This window comes from Mycteria americana, chromosome 6, assembly GCF_035582795.1.
Source record: "Mycteria americana isolate JAX WOST 10 ecotype Jacksonville Zoo and Gardens chromosome 6, USCA_MyAme_1.0, whole genome shotgun sequence".
Lineage (NCBI taxonomy): Eukaryota > Metazoa > Chordata > Aves > Ciconiiformes > Ciconiidae > Mycteria > Mycteria americana.
This window is the reverse complement of record NC_134370.1, coordinates 25,995,455-26,017,617: the sequence shown is the minus strand read 5'-3', so window position 1 is coordinate 26,017,617 and position 22,163 is coordinate 25,995,455. Positions and strand designations below refer to the sequence as shown.

General features: G+C 39.1%; 1 protein-coding gene across 1 annotated transcript in view; it reads right to left on the bottom strand.

Moving 5' to 3' along the window:
- The window catches only part of LRMDA (leucine rich melanocyte differentiation associated), a 696,410-nt gene extending 686,665 nt beyond the window's left edge, over positions 1-9,745 (bottom strand). Inside the window, exons 1-2 of the mRNA XM_075505150.1 lie at positions 9,617-9,745; positions 5,007-5,107 (exon numbers count right to left, since the gene is read on the bottom strand). Coding sequence (XP_075361265.1) covers positions 5,007-5,107; positions 9,617-9,646 — 131 coding nt within the window. The 5' untranslated portion in view covers positions 9,647-9,745. The remainder of the gene's footprint in view (positions 1-5,006; positions 5,108-9,616) is intronic.
- Positions 9,746-22,163: the final 12,418 nt, after the last annotated feature.

The window sequence follows — 22,163 nt, the reverse complement described above, 5'->3', positions numbered from 1 at the left end:
GTGATTACTGTTTACCTTTTTTTCTTTCAATGAAATCTTTAACTTCCAATGATCAACAATAGTTCTTCACTCCCCCTTGAAACCCTTTTCAGCAAAGCCTCCCAGTAACACTAACACTGGCACATCAGCGACTTTCCTTCCCATACTCTGTGCTTTCATTAAGTGGGAACCAGGAAATGCTTTCCACACATTATGAAACAAAATAGTGGCCTTTGCAGAACTCTGTTATCAGGGAAGGCTATCAAATACAGTTGCCATGAGAGACTCAGGAGCAGATTTCCAAAGCAAAACATCTCTGCTCCTGAAACATGCCTTACTGAAAATACTAGGTGTAAATAGTTCATTTCTAAAATAGCTGAAAATCACTACCAATATCAAATCAAAAGAACTGCTACAACTCAGGCCATTTTATGAGGACCACACCAATAAAGCTGCAGAATCATAGTATAATTTAGGTCGGAAGGGGCTTCTAGAGGTCATCTAGTCCAATCCCCTGCTCAGAGCAGGGCGACTTCAAAGTTGGATTAAGTTGCTTGGGACTTTGTCCAGTTGCGCTTTGAATATCGCCTAGGATGAAAATTCCACAGCCTCTCTGGGCACCTCTTCCACTTAACCTTTCTCATCGTGAAGGCTTTCCTTACAAACAGTTGGAAATTCCCTTGCTGCAACCTGTGACGACCGCCTCTCGTCCTTTTGCTGTACACCTGACAAGAGTTTGGCTCCATCTTCTTCACAACCCCCCGTTAGTCCCAAAAGGAAACAAAAGACATTAGAAACTATTTACAAAATCTGTAAGGAAAACAGCATGAGAAGAAATAATTCACAAGTGGACTATAGTGGTCTGGGGTTGAAGGCTTTGCATCCGCCAGAGGTGGAAATAGGAGGCAATCCAGTGGCACCTTATCTTGCCGATTACAGCTAGCATGCTTTTAAGTACACACCAGTTTTTCCTTTTGCCTCACACACAACAAATTGCTGTTACCCCTCTTTTTTCCCAACATCCCCATAAAAAGTTCCCTTTTGCCATTCACCTCTGTCTTTCCTTTCCCTCCCAGGGAAAAGGGGAGATGTGTAACCATTGCAACTGGTAACAGCCACTTTGCTTTTGCTGCCAGAAGAGAGCTGGATCCATGTATCACTCAGGGTAATCAAGGAGAGACGCTAGTTCTTGGGAAAAGGCAAACAAGAAAGACAATTCTTTTAAAGAGCAACTTTTTGCAATTATTTAATCAAGTGTTGATATTAGATTTATCACATCTGATGCAAAGACAATTAAGCATCTACACAGGCCCTAATTTTTATTTAATAAAGAGGAAGGAGCTCTAGCCTGGGAAGAACTCTGAAGTCAGAAAAAATTGGTGAAAAATATACATTTTCCTCTGTATTAAATTGCCAATACAAAAGAACTAATGACAACCCTCCCCTCCTCCAATTTAATTCTCCGCTCCTGTGTACATTCATGGGTTTACATCACACCCAAAAAGAAAAAAATCGGAGAAATCTGAGTAACAAAACCACGACACATAAGAACATCGAATCCACATAACTACTCTTCTTTGCAGAAAAAAAACGAAGACAGACAGAAGTACTACAACAACCAATCATTAATTAGAAGATATCCCTAAATTTTTTTAAATTATTATCCAAATGTGTATCAACTCAACAAGTTCAAGAAAAAAAAGGGATGGAGGGGAGAAACTGCTTAGTTTGTACAAAATAAGCTATACTTCCCAGAAAAACAGAACAGCATCTCTTTTAATATGCTATTAAGGGACAAGCTTGGCAAAAGCTGTTTGCGTATAAGTCACAAAATATAACATGTTTGACTAATTTCCCACTTTACTAACAGCAGCAGCCAGTCTTCCCACCCCTTTTCCAGTATACCTGGACAAGCCTCTGAAAACACACATTTACAGTGGAAAGCCTTAAATGGCAAAATAACTTACCCGGCTCTATCCTGACTTTTGCAACAAAGTTATCTACACTGTAGTGGTATCAAAATCAGCACGATTTACAATCACTAAAGCAATTGTTCAATCAAGTATTACATTGTATCAGTTGCACAAGAAAGTTTTGTGACATCTGTATCATGCAGTACAAATACATCTTTCTGGTAAGAGTCTCTCGCGTGGACAAGCGTGCGTGTGTGCGCACAGTAAAGACCGCAGGTCTACAACTGCACGTGACTTCTGGTTCAGAAAGGACAGCACTGTCTTGCAAGACGAGTTTGCTGCCAACTGACCACAAAGCCGAACATGTTACTATGACAGAGCGATCTCTCTCTTCCTCTCCATGCAACGACACCCGTGATAGCAATATCAAATAACGTGACTGCAAATACTGCTGCCCACAAAATAAAAAAAAAATCTTCCCTCAGTTTCTTAAATTCTTAATGTAATTGTTATGTGGTCAGAAATTCTATTGACACTTCTATGTAACAGAATTTATTGCCTGCTACAGGAGGATGATTCCTTCCCAAAATACACTTGGCAGTAACCATACTTATGGAGGATAGGACACAGAAACCCTACATGCAAAACAACATTAAAAAAAGTTGGTAAGTACTTATTTACTGCCCAACACTGAGAACAGGTAGCTTGAATATTTCAGCATTTCTCTGGCTTAAATACAGGCTGAAAATTAGTGACCACTGAAATATTTTTTTCTTTCAAAGAACACACACAAACTCTCATCTAATAATGAATCATATTATAATGAAAACTAACATCTTTACTGCAAATAACCATTGTGCCAGCAAAGCATAATATTATCTTTATCCTTTTTTAGATTTTGATCACCCTTGGTCTTCTTCACTCAACTTATGTCTTTCCCAACAGATAGCAAGTTTTTCTAGAAAATCAAACTCATTTTCAAAGAGATATTAAGTTTAGAGTTTCTTCCCACTGAAAACAACATACTAAACTAAACTTTTCAAATTAAGCATTCACTGATAAAAATCACAAAACTCATCACTATACTACAGCATTATCAGATATTTCAAGCAATAATATTTGTTTAAAGAAGATGACATTGATCTTACTGCTTACACTTGCTTCAACAGCTGCCCAAGACTTCTCTTCTATATTCACATTCATTTAAGGCTATGACATTTATTCTACATCTTATCTGACTCTCTCTACAATATGCAGGCACAGCGTTCATATATGAGTACAGACCAGTCTGAACAGCAACTGTATAATAAATACTTCATTCTTAGTTTCTATATGCTTAGTATATCTATCACAGCTCAAATAAGAAAACAGTACTGCTCTCATCACATTTAGCATTAGGTTCCTTAAGGCAAAAAGGAAAAAAGAAAAAAAGAAAAAACAAACAACAAAAAAAAACCCACACCAAAAAAAGAGACCCCACAAAACAACAACGAAAAACCACCTCTCCCCTTTCCCAAGATGTGATTTCTGGCCTTAGAATAGTTTTACAGCTTTACAACAGCAAGCTATCCTACACCAGAAGTTGATTGCAGCTACCCCAAAAACTACCACTTTCTCTCACGTTTCCCCACAAAGATTTTAACACACTTTTTTTCCCCAAACCCCAATAAAACCAAATGATATACCTTCTGAAAAACAGGCTAAGTGATAGTGTTTTGGGTAGGGAAGGAAAGGAGGGATGAAAATACAGATTTGAGAAATACACCACCAATTAAGCTCTCCATGAAAACATGAACTAATGACTTAAAGTTTTAAAGTGGTATTTTACATCTAGATTTAATGTTAATATTTTACTTTATGAAATAAAATGAACTCAGAGGAACTGTTCTTCAAATCATGCATTAAATGAAAGAAACAAACTTTTTTTTTTTCCAGAGGTAGTACCTCCAGAGGTGTTAAGAAGGAGCAGTCTTGTTGATGACATTAAATCTGAATACACATGCAAAAACTTGAATTATCTTCATGACAAAATGAAAAAATGCCCATTCAGTTCCCTCCCCCAGTAAAATTCTCTCTTCTGATTACAATTTCCATAGGTACAGTCATCAGCCAGAAGTATAAGACAATAACAACCCACAGATTGTTTAGTGCCTCCTTTCCTCTGCTACCTCTTGCATGTAGGAATCAGTCTTTCAGAGCTGACAGCGGCTCAGGATAGCATTTATGAGTGTTAAGTAAGTTAAAAACAGTGGTTGTTCCCCCTAGGAGAACAAGGCACCAGCACACTACTTTTATGTGCCTTACTCCTCACAAGCAGACTCTAAGCTTACTCTCAATAAAATAAAAGGAAAACTCAAAAGAGTCCAACCCTACCACTGAAAAACTACACTTTTTCTTAAACAGACATCTACACTCCATTCCTTTTTCCCTGCTTACATACAGAGTTGCCAACCTGAAAGACACACCGCTGAACCTCACCAGGCTCTCTCATAAGGATTAAATAGAAAAGGATACTGTAATAACTAATGGGAATACTACAGAATTCTAAATCAATCCATATATTAAAATAATTAGAACGTATTTATAAATTCTAACTGCATTTAGCTTTAGCACTTAACTACACAGCTGCCCAAAAATAAAATCATACAACAAAAAACACATCATCTGGGAAAAGAGTATTACAAACCATTTATGGTAATAACCAGAGATCTACAAATAAAAAGAAAGGAGAGAAGCACACACCTACTTGTATTTTGGTTAAGAATAATTCACTTTTGATCCCATTCTTCACTTCTTCAGGTAATGATGATGCTTATTTTCCATTTTGAGCAGAGAACAAACCATAAGCTCCTCACTGGGCATCATTTATGCTTACACGAGAAATTTCCAGACTCACCTGGTTATTTGTGTTTCAAGTGTGCAAGAAAAGGAGACAAACATTGCCTATAAAACAGTGTCACCCACTTCATAACAACTAAATGGACTTGACATACATGTATGTTTCTACTTTGAAAAAAAAAATTAAATATTCTATTTTCGGACATCGCACATTGGACAAGTGCAATGTCGGACAAGTCCCACATTGCACTTGGAAACCTATATATTGCCACATACCTTAACAAGTTGAAGCTAAGATCTAGCCTTTTTGCCATATGTCCATATTTTCTTCCTAGGAATTCTGGAATTTCTTCACAGTCTTGACTAATGTAGGACACCTGAGAATTGGAAGCAAAAAGGAAACATTTCGTAAGTGGATTATTTAGTTTCCTGTCCAGATTCTGTCTCATGGATCCAATGACAACACACAATATAGTAAATATTTGTTACAGCTTTAAGCTACATCAGTTTTACTGCTATAGAATCTATCACAATCTCATTTTCCTATTTATACAATCAGCTTAATATTTATTACATCTACGTACAATGTGTTGTCTCCTTTCAGGTAAAAATAATTTGATCAAATACATGACATTTCTTCTATTCCACTGTTAATACTTTGATCTAACGTTACGTTGTATTACCATTCTGATACACTCCAGAAGAAATGTTTTTGAAAGAGCAGAGGCCATTCAAAGGACTTTCTAGTTTGCCTCTCAGTACACAACACACTAAAAGATCACTTTGGAAAATTTGGTCCAGAAATACCCAAGCAGTGTACTGTCAATCCATTCTCATAACCATTCCTTGAGGAGATTATTATTCCCAGTGATATGCTAGGGACAGAGCAAAGAGGGCTGCCCAAGATCTGAAAAACCAAGGTGCATCTTTTTTCAGCCAGTTGCATAAATCTTAAAGATTTCTGGCTTCAACATCTACGTTCAGATCACACTTCTCCTTATACCCAAAATACTTGGTGAATGTCTTTCCTCTTTTTCATACCAGCCTACCTAACCCACCTTTAACAAACATAGGAAGAATTAGTGGTAGCAAAAATATAGTCTACTCAGATTTTTTTTTTTTAGCCAGGATGAAGTGAGTGGTAATATTTCCAGAAAAACACAAAAAATAAGACAGCTAAACTTTTTCTATTCTCTCTGCTGTATTGTCTTAGAAGTCTTTGGTTTGATTTCTTCAAAGAATCCCCACAAAGCCTGCCAAACCTATTGTCATGAATTCTATACATCTATCTTGGCTCATCCTCCCAGTATAAATACTGATATTTCAGATTTTGTGCTAAAGACATCTTAGTCGCCCTTAAATGGCAGCTTGCTAGTTAGGTAGATTTCAACACTGTGTTAGATCACTATCTATTAGATATTGCTGTTATCTAAATATTTAATATAAAGTCAATTTCAAGACCATATCCCATTGGTCTAAAAGATGTTAGATGAAAAATATGCAAGAGAGTCAGTCAAACTTTGTTTTGATAGTATTTCACTTCCTGTTAAAATAGAGACTCCTCTGCAGAACAGACTGACGGCATGTACTTTTGCAAGTCATCCTGGTCTCTCACACTCTAAAAATGATTGCAATCTGATAATACCATATTGCATCCCATTTAATTCATTTTGTTCAATAACTTCAACAGATAAAGCTGACAACAGTGAAATAATTTTTATGAGCAGAAAACAGGTAGCTTGAAGCTCAGTTTAACAACTTCTTCCCCTTGTTAAACCATACCTGCTCTTGCAATAAATTCTGCTACCAGACATACACGTGACTTTAGCAAATATAAGGACAAAAGGGAAAGGAACTGTTTTGGGTAGTTGGCATCCTAATGGTTTGGACATAACAGAAACGGTTTTGCAGAATTCATTGAATTAAATATGGGGTTTTTTTTCCTCCAGTTTGTATCCAAGGCAACTACAACGCACTTTACAACATACATGCACGTACGCATACAAGAATTGCTTCATTCTTCGCTGAATGGTAGATTTCTTTAAACTAATGCTTGCAAACCCTTGGAAAGACACCACATTAACAGCAGAATATTACTTTGGATTAAGCATTTAGTTCAATGTAACACGTTGGAATAGAAATGACTAAAATATGATGCCTATTAACACTAGGAGTGCAAGACCACCTTGAGAAACTACAAACATAGCAAGAGCACAGACCACCACTTTGCTTTTCACCCAGGGAGGAGTGGTGGGGAAGAAGCAAGAGACTCTGACCTGCATTCCCACCGCTTCAGAAACTTACCTGGCCGTAAATGTTCTAGCTCCACAAGAACAGAAGTTGAAGAAAAAAGTTCATACAAATGTGTTTTGGAGCACACAGGAAGCAAAATACATAAAATGTTGCAAAGCTTCATCCTTTGAACTGTTATAATATACAAATATATTTGCACAACTGGTACAAACAGGTTATTCACAGCCATATTTGCAGATGAAATATGGTTGTCATGACCTTTTAATGCTGAGGCCTTGTAGAAGGAATTTTACTTCCACAAAGTCCACTTCAGCACACTCACAGTACAAGCACCTTTTTCAATTTAAAACAAATAATTTATTTTTCCACAAAATACACAAAGTGTATTCAACTTCAGATCTCTATACCCCACATACATGAACTTGCTTCAGATACCCAAGAACTCTCTTTACTGTAAGAACAGCAGCGACTGCCAGCGATACAATACACGATAAGCCTTTTTGAGCAAGTTTTCAAGAGTTATTTTCCCACTCTTCTGCTCTTTAATCCTTGAACAATGGTGATATAAAACAAGACTTCAGTAGTCCGGACAACAGAAAAATAACATTTCTTCATTTTCATTCTTTCAGTTCAAAATCTTTTAGCCAGAAAATGATAAAATGTACATAATTCATTATTCTTCCTTTTGCATCCATCTCAAATACCCTCAAAATGAGTATGAGCTTTCAAGTACATATCCAGAGACGTCATCACTGAGAGACGAGAGCAAGCATACTTTTCCCAAGATTCCTCAGCTCTTTGGGTGCAAGGCACACCAGTAATAGCAGATTTCTTAGATTTCTCTCTATCGGTCACAGAACATCACGTGGGATTAAAAACTGGACGTAGATGTTTCCATTGCCTAATTCTCCAATTCAAATCTAATACAGGTTGGTCACAGTCAATCATTCTTATTACTGGTGCCCTGCTCAATATCCCACTGAAATGTTCAGACAGTTTCCCACAAAGCCCAGCATCAGATAGGCTATGGACGTCTCAGACATTCTTGCAGACTCTTCAACACACTGTATGTAATTCAGGAAAAAAATACGTTTTTACAAAATATTTAAAACATAAGTTAACCAGTCAATAGCAGTTGCACCTTTCTTCTGCTTTAGTTTCAGAGGATATTACCATTTAATCTCTGCAATCATTTTACAATGATATTGTAACCTTAGTAACTCATAAAGTAACATCTTTATTAAAGAATGTCAGCAAATAGGTCATGTATGAACTCTAGATATCACATATTCCCTTCCATTGAAGGGAATTACATCTGGAGAGTATTTCCAGTCAGTTGAGCATTATATTTTACTCTATGCTGTTAGAAGATTGTATATTAGGCACATAGCCAAATTAAGAATATGCTTTACTTCCAGGGGCTCAAGGCATGCTCAGGGGAAGAAGGCAGCATGTTGCTCAGTGCCATAGTGCACCACAGAGACCACAGGAACCGTTTCCTGCAGCAGCTGCAAAATTAGCCAATTGCCTCCATATCACACGCACATTTACGTGAATTCCACACAGAAATAGCGACCAGATTAAAGAAGCAATTAGAAGGGCAGCACCCTGGTTTAACAGCAAACCGTTTTCAAAAAGAAGACAAGCATCATTTGTTCTTTTTGTGGGGAAAAAAAATATTTTGCTAGTTTTAGTCACGGGTTCAGCAGTAATGACATCAATTTTCAGCCAGAAAATTTTTCAGTAGCCAAATAAGGCACTGGGTAAAGGCCAGTAGGATTTGTTTCACTTCCCAACTTCTCTCTTTAACCAAAACGAAACATACATAGTGTTTACTTTCAGCAGGAACAACACTTAGCGTATTTCAGCCCTCCTCCTTCAGTTTATTCCGCAGCCCACTCAGACCCGAGAGCGGCAGGGTCCGAGGGCAACCGGAGGCCGCTCTGGAGCAGACACGCTCCTCGGCCCCCCGGCCCCCGCATCGGGGGCTCCACCGCCAGCTGCGGGTCTTGCACGGGAACGAACTGTTACAGCCGCGCCGCTCCCACAGCAAAGCCTCAGGAACGCGCCTGTTGCGTCTGAGCAGGCTACAGCAGCAGCAGAAGTGCCAGAGTATTAATCCCCGGCCACCAGCTACCCCGCTGCTGCGCTACCTCTGCGTTAAGAAAGCGCGCTGCCAGCGCGCACACGCACTCCCCCCACCCGTGCCGCTCTGAGCACACCCCCGGGGGCCGCCCCGCCTTCTCCCCCCCGCCGCACCGCCTTCCCCCGGGCCGCCCGGTGCTGTCGGGGGCAGGGACGGCTCCTCGGCTCTTTCACTGCGGCGAGGCGGCCTCGGAGCAGCGCGTTTGCCGGAGGGCCGATACCTGAGCAGCGTCCCGTGGCGCGGTGCCTACGTGCGGCTGGAAACGAAAACGCCCCGGCCCCGTGCGAGCCCGCCGCCCCCAGCCCCGCGGAAGCCTCCCACGGCCAAGACCGGCCCCGGCCCCGGCCGAGCGGCGCGGAGCCCGCCTGGAGTTCGGGCAGCCGCTACCGGTGCCGGGGGCGGGGACCCGCCGGCCGGGGCGGGCTGCCCCCGGCAGGTGGGGCCGCCGTCGCCCGGGCCCTGCGAGCCGCGGGACGCGGACACTTACTTGGGCTCCGCTCACCACGACGCCTGCCATGGCTGCGGGGGCGGCCGCGCCGGGGCTCCCGCGGGCTCGGGGCTGGGGCCGGGCCGGGCTGGGGCCGCCGCCGCTTCCTCGCAGCCGTCAGCTGACGCGGGCGGAAGCGCGGCCGGGCCGCGGGCGGGGGCGGTGGCAGCGGCGGCAGCGCGGGGCTCCCGCCGCCACCTGCGGCTGGGCTGAGCGCGCCCGCAGCGGCCCCGGGGGGGTCCGCGGGGCTCCGGCTGCCGCTTCGGCCGCCGGGCTGGTCCCCCTGAGGCCCTGCCGCGGGGCCCCCCGGCAGGAGCGTCCCGCTGAGGCGGGACGGGTGCGCTCCAACGCAGGACGTTGACGGAGGCGACCGGCGAGAGCGTGGGGCTGGCGTGGGGCGAGGGTCCGCGTGTCCAGGCCCCAGACGTCCCTGCCCGGCGGCTGCTCAGGCCCCGCTGCGATGCCTTGCCTGGAGCGAAGGTCCGACCGCCACACACCCGGCTGCCGCGTTCCGACGCTAGGCTGGCACCGCATGTTGGGTTACAACGGCGGTGGGATAGGCCCTGGGAAGAAGTGACGGAAATAGCGGATAGGTGTGACAGTGACAGAGGAATTGGGGCTTGGATTTTGTTCCCTATAAGGAGCTCGAGGACTTGGAGGGTCATCTGGACTGGCTTTCCACCTACTGAGCAGCCCATTAATTCGTGGCATAAAGCATAACTTGCATTTGAAGAGATGCATGTCACTGCGAAAGCAACACTTGCACAAATAATCCCATGCTATCTACAGGAGAGGCACACGTCCCCATAGCGATATTTTTTGTCTATAGAATATAGGGTAATCTGTGTGGAAAACAGAAAGACCTGTCAAACCAGTCCTTCCAGGGCATGAGAATTTGCTAATTAAATAATGGCATGATGGTAGGTTGCCACTGGTTAGGCAGAGTAGGGAAACTGAAGGTTTTCTGTCAGAATTTTATGTGAGACTTTTGAAGACACTTAGGTTTCTCAGGCTTGGATCCTAAATCCTATTAGTCGTCTACCTACCTCTTCAGCTGCCTAAGCGCCTTTAAAAAGCTGGCTCTTCTTTCCCCTTTATTGCTAATACAGCGTAACTCACTCTTGCTGAAAGCAGAGGCACATGCTGTGAGGGGAAATAAGTTTCAGGGGGATACGTATTCTACACTGCAAACCACTTTCTACAGTTTATTCAGCAACACAGCAGAAACTAATACCATACTTGCTGCTCTGCCTCTTAATATCAACAGAATAAATTCTTGGTGCGGCTGTGGCATTACACCTTCTCTAGAGCCATTCTTCCTCTTATGCTGACTGCTGGACAGGAAACACAGAGCAAATAGATGAGGAAAAAAAATATTTTGTACCGCTTTTCCCTCTCTGTTATTTTAATGTATTGTGTTAAAAATAGAAATGGGCCAACATGTAGAAAAATCAAAACACAGTCAATGAACAAATCACCCCATTGCTTTGCATGGATCTAATTTTCCTTGTATCATGTGAGACAGAGAAGAATCAAACCCTTCATCCACAGCAAATAAGCTGATCCTACACTGCTGAATAAAAGTTCTGTTTCTCTAAGTAAGAGTTTTCCATCAAGGCATACTTGCTAGTTCAGGTCATCACTCAGCATGCTTCAAACAATCAGTGCCTTTATTTATTTATTAGATTATATAGCAAATAACGTATGCCAAGGAAAACAAGTACTATGTGAACTGTAAATTTAAACAAAGCAATACATTCTCCTCTTTGTATCTACCTCTTTTTATCTCTCCTTTACTTACAAGCATGCGGTTCCCATCAGAATGAACACATACAGCTCAAGGCACAAAGTGGCCCACTGCTATAGCTAGCTGCGTTTGTCTTAATGGAGTAAATTCAGTTCAATACTACACTCCTGTCAAATTGGAATAACTATATTGAAAGCAATTTAGCACATCATTATCTATATTATTAGTATTAATTTTAGTAGAGTGTTAGCTGTCACTTTAGAGATATCTACGAAGAAAAAATTCCTGCCTGAATAGTTTACAAAATAGCACACACAAATAATAACAGGTCTGTTTTTTCCAGCTTCTTACATTGCCAATTGCATTAACCTGCCATTGATCCTCCTACTTACTAGGCAAGACCTTGTCTAGAGGGAAAAGTTGCAGGTGCAGCTCCCTAAACTGTGTGACTTAAATTGACTTTATCATCTCTTCAATCAGTTGAGCTGAATTTTGTAAATTACAAAAACAACTTAAGGAGGTGGCAAACTGTTTTAAGTGCATCTGGTTTATAATCATTCTTTTGAAACCAGTTCAACGTTTTCTTGTACAGACATGGGCTAGATTATTATCTGCCGTGGATAAAATAATAGATCCAAATCCCGTGGTGTGTAACAAACAGGGAGTGCTACCGACCGCAGCGACAAAATGGGCCTATTATACTGTACAGGAAGTGAAAACCAAAACTCGCTAGAACAGAGGAACGGAGAAGAGAGATGACTGTCTTGTTATGATGCTTCCCGAGACTTTGAAAACTTTCATCTTGAAAGTCCTAATTCTGCTGCCAGTTTCCTACAGGATGATTGGCAAATTTCTCAAACTTTGTTTTTTCGGAGTCTCTGTTTTATTCCTTAATTTCTAAGCTCCCATCACCTGCAGATAATTTTCAAAAGGAATGAAAACTCACGGCTGCAACTGTCTACCACTGAAGGAGTATTTTGTAACATCTAATCTGAAATTGTAACGAAGTTATAACATTGTCTCAGATTTCAAAGGTATGAGTCAATGTGCTCATTAGTTTGTGCCTCATGTTATTATGGAGCGAAAATACATTACAGTGCTATATAAATACAGGAGGGCTTTTTTAGCTTTTGAGCCTGCTGATCATCAGTGTCACTTTATAGCACAGATTCTAGATGATTGTGAGGCTGCCTCTGCTTTTAGAATGTTTTTCACCTTACAATATATATTTATTCTCCTGAGCATCCCAAAACACTACCTTCTTGAGTCCTAGCCCCGCACAACCTGAATCATTTTAATGTTTTCTTTAGCTTTGATAGAGCTGCCTTTACGAGTAAAGGTTTAGAGGACTAAGTTTGTATTTATAGAATATATTCTTGTTGGTGGTTGCTTAGAAGCTGAAAGTTTTGTGAGGATTCTTTGTACACGTTGAAATAATTTATATGACAGTGGGGCTTAGCTGACTTTTGAAATGTCTTTTTGTACATTGTATGTATACACAAAATGTAAAAATCACTTCTTTATTTAAATTATCAATTTCACTGCACAATTAGAAGGTAACTGCTACCAGAAGGTAGCACTTCTGTATGGGCCATTCAAATATTATTTCCTTAGGTTTTTAACAAATATTGCCAAAACTGCTTGATAGATGAGTTACCTACAGACAAAACCAACTTTTTTTAAAAAATAAATAAATAAAGTTTTCTTGTGTATAGCTACAATAAATGGGTTACTAATATGCTCAGCATATTTTTTTATATACACTTATATATATATTACAAATTGAGCAGACCCATTCCTTGAATAAAGAGCACTAGATGTTCAAAATAAGATAATACTTGTAAACCAGCCTCCAAACAACTGCAAAGCAACGCATTGGGACCATGGTAGATATCTGTCAGGTCTGTCCCTTTTTCTAAGTTCTTCTCATACTAACAGAGCTTTAAGTCATTTTAGCAGTCATTAGCCTAAAAAGTATACCTAGCTACAATTATGAAATCTCATTGACAAACTGATTAAAATAATTAGCTAATACATGCCAGTAAATTTGGCACAGCAGCAAGCACCAAATACATTACATAATTTTATATAAAACCTATGTATACAATTGTTTTCCTATCTTAAAAGAACACTGAAAGTTTGTAAGAGGAAATTGTAGCAATCCTGAATGTTTTATTAACTGGAAGTTATAAAAATATTTCAGACTGAGTTAATCAAAATTATCTGTTTTCCAGCTTACAGCATACTATGCATGTATGTCTGCATGTGCACAAATACAATCATCTTGCATTTCAGAGTAAGTCAAACAACAATGTATTGTCTTCTTAAAAAATTTACAATTTCTCCTGACAAAATGGTGTGCTTGAACAAACTGAGTTTTCTGAAACAAAACATTTCAGCAAAAAGAAAATCCCAGACGAGTCACAGAATTCTTCCAACTTGACCATCAGAAAATTTGGCTCAGAGTTTACCCATACAACTCATTTTGTTGATGCTCACAATGAAAACGTTGTCTCAACATATTTGTTGATAAGTATCCACAGCAATACGATGTTTAATACAAACTGAATCAATTTAGCTGAAAGAGATTGACTGTAGTACAGACATGTTTGTCCATATTACCAGAGGAACATTTTATTCATACATAGCTTCACTTACACCTGTTTTTAATCGCAAACAGTTAAAGATAGTGTTTAATGTCCAAACTAATAACTTCAGATGTCTCCCAGGAAATAGCATCACCAGCACTCTCTGCTGTGAAACACACAGGAAAAAAACAAACATGATGGAAAGGAGATAAAATACAACAAAGTATGTAGTTTAATCTTATTGACAATGACAGAAAGAAATACAGTAATGATGATGTCATTTGCCATTCCTAAGCTGAACTGCTGGAAATTAGGTTTCTCTTTTCCTATCTCCAACATATTGCTTATATTCCCACTTACAAAGACATTTAACAGCCGATGATAAACAAGTTAAAGGGATCTGAAAAGCAAGTTATGCATGTGCACTCTACACTAGTACGCCTTTTCTTGAACTATATTAGTATGACAGTGTGATATAGTGCTATAAAACTTGAAGATAAGAACATCCAAATTATTTCTTTTTTTCTGCTGCTGAATTAAAATGACAGCAGTGATGGGTTTTTTTCCAGAAGTGTATGCCCATACTCGCGTGTTTGAAATTCTGCAGGATGCATTTGTCCAGAAAAGCAGCCAATGAAAACTGGTTATCCCGTACTCCCGTGGGCCCATATAATACCTATGAGTTTGCTTTGAGTTTCCTGCTGTTAACTAATAGCCTTGATTTACATTTTTCCATTCTTGTGGGGAGTCCTACAAGAGAAAAGAGGGCTAATATTTTTACTTTCATCTAGAGTTTTTGCTTTTTTATCCTTTCCTGCAACACAGAAGCAGAGTGTCCAATCTGATAAATTTCCTAAGAAAACCTCTTGCATTTTGGCTCTTTGATTCCTCTCCTGTCCCCAGGCAAAGCAGACTTATGTCTAAAACCACCTCTGGGATATATTTAATTATTATTTTCCTATTATATGGCAGCAGTGTGGTATGAGCACAGTGAGCCTACATGGTGATTGTGAATGAATGCAGCTCTGACATAAGCTCGTTCACTGTTTTATTGCAAAGGCACCTTGAAGTTCAGCATTTTCTGATGTCTTTGGAAAGCTTCACTTTGTAACCATGTTAGCATTCTTTTAAGGTAAGTTTTTGTATAGGCTTTATAATGCAATATACTATAAGCTAAGAGTTTTCAAAAACCAGAACAACCTACAAGCTTTGATGAAAGAACGGGGGGGGGGGGGGGGGAACCTCTCCTGAAATTTTTATCCAGTAATTTCATCTGGCTTCCACTGAAGTTAATGACAGTTTTGTGAACCATGGTACAGCCCAAATAAAATTTAAAATCCCTTATGTTACATTATATAGCACACTGTAGCTATTAGGCTAGAATTACATTTAATAAGTGACGCGCTCAACAACTAAGACGTAGCAACAACTAATTGTGCAATTTAATTCTGCCTTCTTATAATATATGTTATGGTACAGGGTTGGTTTTGTTGGAGTTTTTTTTATATATGGGAGTCTGTTTCCTTTAGACTATAGAATGAACAGAGCTAAGTAAATTTAACTTGACCAGGTAAAGTATCACTAAGTTCTTCAATGCACTGTATTACCAGAGCACTTAGCATTTCTGAATGCATTTATTCTCACCCTATGCCAGGAAAATAGAAAAATCCTCTTCTTCCTATCCTACAGAAAAGGAAGTGAGGCACAAAAAGGCTAATCTGTTTGTATAAAAACTTACTTTCATTACCTGTAGTTAGCTAGGGAACTGAACTTACACCTCCCAAGACCTAGGCTGATACCCTAACTGTAGACAATACTCTGTCTTGGTTTCTCCTATTCGGTGTAAATGCACAGTAGGTATTATACAATAAAAATTATTATTTCCAGTCAGGAAAAGAACCAAGTGTAGAACCATCATTTCTTTGCTCCCAGTGGACAATACTTGCAGGCAAAAGGACATTCCAAGCTGAAGGGTGATTACAGTTCTCTGTGTGTCCCATGTATAGTATATAGCATGCAGAAGAAAGATGCTGACATGGGGCGTCCACAAGCTCTGTAGATTATTGCAGGATTTTGACATGTTGCCAAAACTAAATATATAGCACAAGCCAAGGACAAGAAATGGTATTTTTCAATAGCTTATAATTCATGCAATCTAAATGTTTTTTCATAAAGCCAACAAAAAGGATGCCAGGATTATCCTCCTGCTAAATTTCAAAGGCCTGTTGCTAAATGTGGAGGCAGAGAACACTTAATAAAAAGATCATAAGAATTTTTTAATTTGAAAGAATTTGGTAATCTTTGTATGGAAGCTGTTGCTACGCTTCTCCTATAATTACACGTTTCACACACACACAGAGATTTTTTTTTCGAAGCCTAAAATGACTGACTCACAACAAACCTGAAGTGCTATACTTCCCTCCAATCCATTACGTATAGGTGAATTTCAGGTTGGCTGGCTGCGTTATCGTGGGAAAGCAAATTGCAATACTGAAGCAACTGTACATCTTTGTGCATTGATGCTTGCTTGCTCATAAGAATGCAGCAATCGGAGCTGGGGAAAAAAAAAGATTAAAGCTAGGATAAAGTCTAATTTGAGGCCATCCAACATTGCAGTTCTATTCTAAATAACAGATTTGAGGTTTTAGAAGTTCAGTGAGGTATTTTCTTGTTCCAGGTCTCTGTCACAATGTCTGGGGCACCAACTGTCTGTCACACAAAGACAAAACAAAATTATTGCAGGAAGTTCTTGAATACAAAGATCAAACAATGAAGGAAGTGGCTGCAGAGGCCAGAGGAGCTTGTAGCTGAGCTGATCTCTCTTGTTCTAGCTGTCTTGGCAGTTCACTGTAGAACTGAAATACCAGACCAGCCAGAGGTGGGGTTTGGGGGTTTTTTTGTTGTTGCAGAAGGAACTATATTCACCTGATTAATCCAAGGAGGCACAATCTGCATCTTATTCTGCCAACAACACTGCATAATGAGAGACCTATCTATAAATAGTGTATTTTCAATATACTATTTAAATTACATGTTGGAAGGGGTCCTATGCCCCCAAGACCCTACACCCCTAAAGACAGGTGTCTTCACCCCGACAGAAGATTATGTGATCAGGAGGGAGTTCAAGCCAACGTGTGGGAATACCTGACATTAGCAAACAGGTTCCTTCCCTGCTTCTCATGGCCCCATTTTTTAATCTTACATCTTTGAGCTGGTTATACCAGCAAAGGGCAAAACCACAGCCTTCCACAGAGATAACAGATATATGATACTGCTGCTGAGAAGAGAGCAGTAAGCAGGTATACAGTCCAGTCAGAAGTCAACATAGTACAGTTCAATATGGAATAACTTCTGTATTTTAAGGAGCAAAAGTTTTAGTTCCCTATTGTTCAGTTCTAAAGCCAGTTGCTATTTTTTGTTATACCTTTTAAGTACCAAAGAATCCCACAGAAATGCATGGAAGTTGCTAACAATTTGGATGGCTATGAAAGAACAGAGCTCAAACAAAAGCCACCATCCTCTGCAGTTTGTTAAACAGCAACTTTTCCCATTACTCACTACTTTCATCCACCCATCCTTCTGGGTGAGGAGGGATAAATATAGTTCAGCTAGCATTAATTCTGCATCATCTGGAGACATCACTAGGAAAAGAACATGCACATACATGATGCAAGAAGGAAGAGCTGAAAGCTGAAAGTTACAGAGGTACAGTCTCCACAAGCAATGTATTGTCAATTAATATAGAGAGATATACGTAAACCTGACAACTACAAGAAACAGGTTTTACAGTTCTTGAAAATGAGAGAAAATGCATGGGAAATCAAGGTGGTTTAGTTAAATGTGACCCTTCTTGAATCTTCCTGATGGTGACTTTAGTGTTTTACTCCTCTCTTCCACTCTCCTTGCATGCAAATATACTAACTTAGAAATCCTCCAAATCCAATAACATGCATAATCCCCTTTCCTAGGAAAGATGAAGCAGAAAGAGTGCCTAATTGTAGACTGTAGATTCTATAGTACCTGCTGGTCCTCCAGGACATTTTTGTCCTAAGTTCTCCGGTCCTGCATCTAGCACAATTCAGTCACACAATGTTCAGTTCTTCAAGAACTAGAGAATCAAGTGTAAGCTAGTGGAAGAATAAAGGAGCCCAGTGCAGCTGGTAAGGTATTTTCTGCAGGAACCACTCTTTAACAAGAAAATGGCATTACTGTGAACAGGAAATACAGAGAAAAAAATCCAACTTGTGGGTCAAGCAGTCCTGTGATATTAGGATTAGATTCATTACAACTTTCCAAATACTATCCTACTCCTTTCCAAAAACCTATTCTTCTAGACCCTTCTTACTATCCAAGTGGGAAAGTGAAAAGAAGGAAAGAAGCTGAGCCAATGTAATGCTTCATTCATTGAGAACAGAGCTCCATAACATGAGAACAGCTCTCCATTCACAGAGAACTCCATAAGCTGTACATTATGTTTTAGTCTCCAAGCCATCTGTCCAAATAACAGAGAAAAAATATTTTGATAAGCCTTCTTTTGGTGAGAAACACAAAAGAAATAGCAGACTAAAAATAAAGAGACTTCCTGTTTATACTGCAGAGATTATTAGAGACAGATGCTAAACTTGAGGAAATGCTAAACTTAAGGAAATTATTGTCTTAATTTTGGAATCCAACTTTGACTCCATACCTATAAAAGTATCCGAAAATTTGCTGATATTTGGCCATCATACTGGGGACGTTTTCCACAATCACAAGAGAACAGTTCTAAGCTTCAGATTAATAATTGTTGCTCTCAAGTAAAGATGAAGACACACTGTTAACAATATAATATAAAGCTTTCCATGCTTAGGTTTCTTTCTGGAATCCCAGTCAGATGAGTAAAGCTACTATCAGCTGATGGTGTTGGATAACATATATGACTAATTAGGAACAAACCATTTCAGTTCCAGCAGAGAGATGTCCACATTACAAAATCAGCATAGAAACAGATACTAGAGTTAGTATATTTGCAAAAAAAGGCAATGATTGAATGGACATAGAGAATAAAACCACTTCAAACTCTCCCAGGCTTTGCCTCCAGATCAGAACTGAGATAGCATGAGTCACACCATGATGGTGTAAGGTCTTAAATTTCAAAGTTGACGGTGTAGCATATTTCAATACCATTAACTTGCCAAAACAAAAAAACACCACAGGGTTCTGGTTTGGGATTTCTTTCTAGTAATGGTTATATCGGTGTATCTGAGTGACATAATAGTTCACATTATTATGTAGTGAGTTAGACTACTGTGCTACATTTGGGTCACTTACTGAAGATTCTGTACCTTGTTAAGACAAGGCTGGGTGAATTCTGTAATAAAAAGTGAAGGCTAAAAGAGATCTAGTCACGGATGGTGCTGTGTGTTTAAAATTCAGTCGCAGCAATATTACAAAAGACTTCATACCAAGCCAAAGAAAAAAAGGTTCAGGAAATTTAAAATATTATTATTCATAAAACTTTTGCAAATTAATTGTTTTCTTCTCTCTCTGAGAAAAAAAGACTGTTTATTTTTCGTGGAGTAACTTGATTATGTCACAGAACCCAGCAAAAAGGAAGCTGTCATAACAAGTGTCATCATGGATCAGGACTACAGGACAGAGGAATAAAACACAGCTTTGCAAATTGAGCTCTTAAAGAACTGGCAGTAACCAACAAAAACTACTTTATTCTCAGCTCAAAACTCTTGAGAAATATGCACAGTTAATTCTCACGATGAAGGGATAGAAATATCCAGATTAGCCAGCCAAGTTTCTAGCATTTTTCCCAGTTTGTCAGCTGTCTTAGACTTCCCTACTAAAACAAGAAGAAAAAGAAACAACCATTAGGCTGTACTTTATAAGAAGGTTCTGTTTGTAAACAGTTTTCAAAGCACTACTAACCAGTAAGAGAATCTGCAAATTTTCACAGCCTGAGAACCATGTGTTGAAGATGAGGTGATGCAGTAGCAGTCATGGATGGCTATAAGTAGTGTCTGTCGGCTTGTTTCACCTTATGTCGATTCATTAACTTCCTATTAAAATATTTATTGATAATTTACCACGCTTTTTAGGAATTAAAACTTAATTTTCTTCTCTTGAGAACATACACTCTGGTTCACATGCTGCTGGTGATACACAGCCAGGAAAGGTTTCACCTAGCCTTCTGGCTCTCTGGTACCTCAGACAGGGCACTGAAACCATGTAATCTCAAAATGCAGTTTCACGTGTCCTTCAGATACAGAAGCCTGGATACAGCAAGTGAAGCCTCTTGTGGAAAATCCTGACTACCTTGGACCTAATGGCTAACTTGGATACTTTCCTCCTCTTTCTTTGATCTTACATTTAGTACAAGTCTGACTTAAAAAAATCGGGTTGAAAAACATTAAACTCTTCATGAAGTGAAGAAAAAAAACTCTGGTGAAATAACCTCAAAGATGCACCAGCATGGAGAGTATGTCTGCTTATTCCATATATTAAATCATATGAAAGGATAGCAAGATATTAAATTCAGTTCTTCCCTACTGTTAATTTTTCATTATGAAAAAATGCATATGTTAATGAAGCTACAGAACTGTCCACACTGTCACAAACAGAAAGAAGTTCTAATTAGAAGATAACCACAGGTCTGCAAATCTTTTGTTACCTGAAAAGTTTGAGGGTGTCTGTTTTATAGTACTAATTAAAAATTGTTCTGTTTAAGCAGAAAAGCAAAGACCAAAACATTCATCAACAACTAAACAGGTAAGTGAGCAAAAAGAAGACTCGACAAGTGCACTGAAAAATTTTAGAGATTCTATTTTAAGCTTAATGACTGCTTACATGAATATACATATTTTCATCATACAGGCCCATAAACTGACATATTGAAAATAATATTTTCTAAGTTTTATCTACAAGGAAATTTTATTCGTGTTCATCATCTCCTTCTAGTGAATGGAAATGCATGTTAATTCCCTTCTACTTTTACTGTTTCAAATTGTATTCACTGTACAGTATTATAATTTGTCTTTCAGTCAAAAGATTATAAGTAAATTTGTTTGTAAAAATTGTTCATAATGATCAGTTCTTAGTGTTATTTATACTGGTTATTTTAAAATATAAAGAAAGTCATACCTAACATTTCTAAAGTGTCATTCACCTGCAAATTTCATGACATTTTACATATAATAATCAATTAAGCCCTACTATACCCATCTCAATTAGGCATTAATATCCCAATTTTACAGTTAGTTACACTGAAGATAGCTTGAAAGGTTAGCTGTCTTGCTAATACCACTCAGGAATGGGGATAAAACCCAAGAATGACAATCGATTCTCTATGTGTAATGAAAAATGAAAAGCCTTTTCCCTCTTGTAGAATGGAAAATATAAAAATAAAAGGCAAAATTAATGGACAAAAGTTTGGGCTCTTACATAACTTTTACCTTTTCTTGTCAAGCAAACTATTGCTTTACAAACTTCTTGGAGAGAGGTGAATACATATGATCAAGAGATTTCTACAAGAAGTTCCACAAGCTGTGGTCCTGTAGACCAAAGAAAAAACAGTGGCATAGAAGTATAGTCCATACTAACCTTGCCTCTCCCCACCTCCCAAGCCAGACTAAACATCTTGAACTGAACAGAAGTTCAGCTTTGTACCACTTGGACAGGTTTTTTTTTCAGCTGGCTACCTGGGAGCAGGTCCAGGTCCAGGCCACTTTATGCTTGTTTAAACAGTAAAAATTAAGGTATCCAATTAACATAAACGTAAGTATCACATCACATTAATTCTACCAAATATGCCAGTCTAATGCCACTAGAAAATAATTTTATTTCCATTTTCTATTCTGATTTTAATACGCAGAATAGAGAAAGGTCATCCTATTTATCCTATTTCTGAGGTACTATAGTCTGTCACTGATTATAAAATGGTAAACCAATGTGTTTCCAGGTGCCCATCCTAAATGTAACCCGTATTAGTAACCATAACCAGGTAATTTTTCTGTATGCTTTCAGCAGTAATATCTAGAATTCAAAATTTACTGGTTTAGAAGTGCATTTTTATTATTTACAATTAAATTACAATCCCTTATTGCTTTTCGTCCTCTAACTTGATATAGAAACCATTACAGGTTTCTCATTTTGTATCAGACTTCTGCATGTTCTGTGTGGGTGAAGAAAAAAATATGCTACTTTGCTATTTTGTGCTATCTTG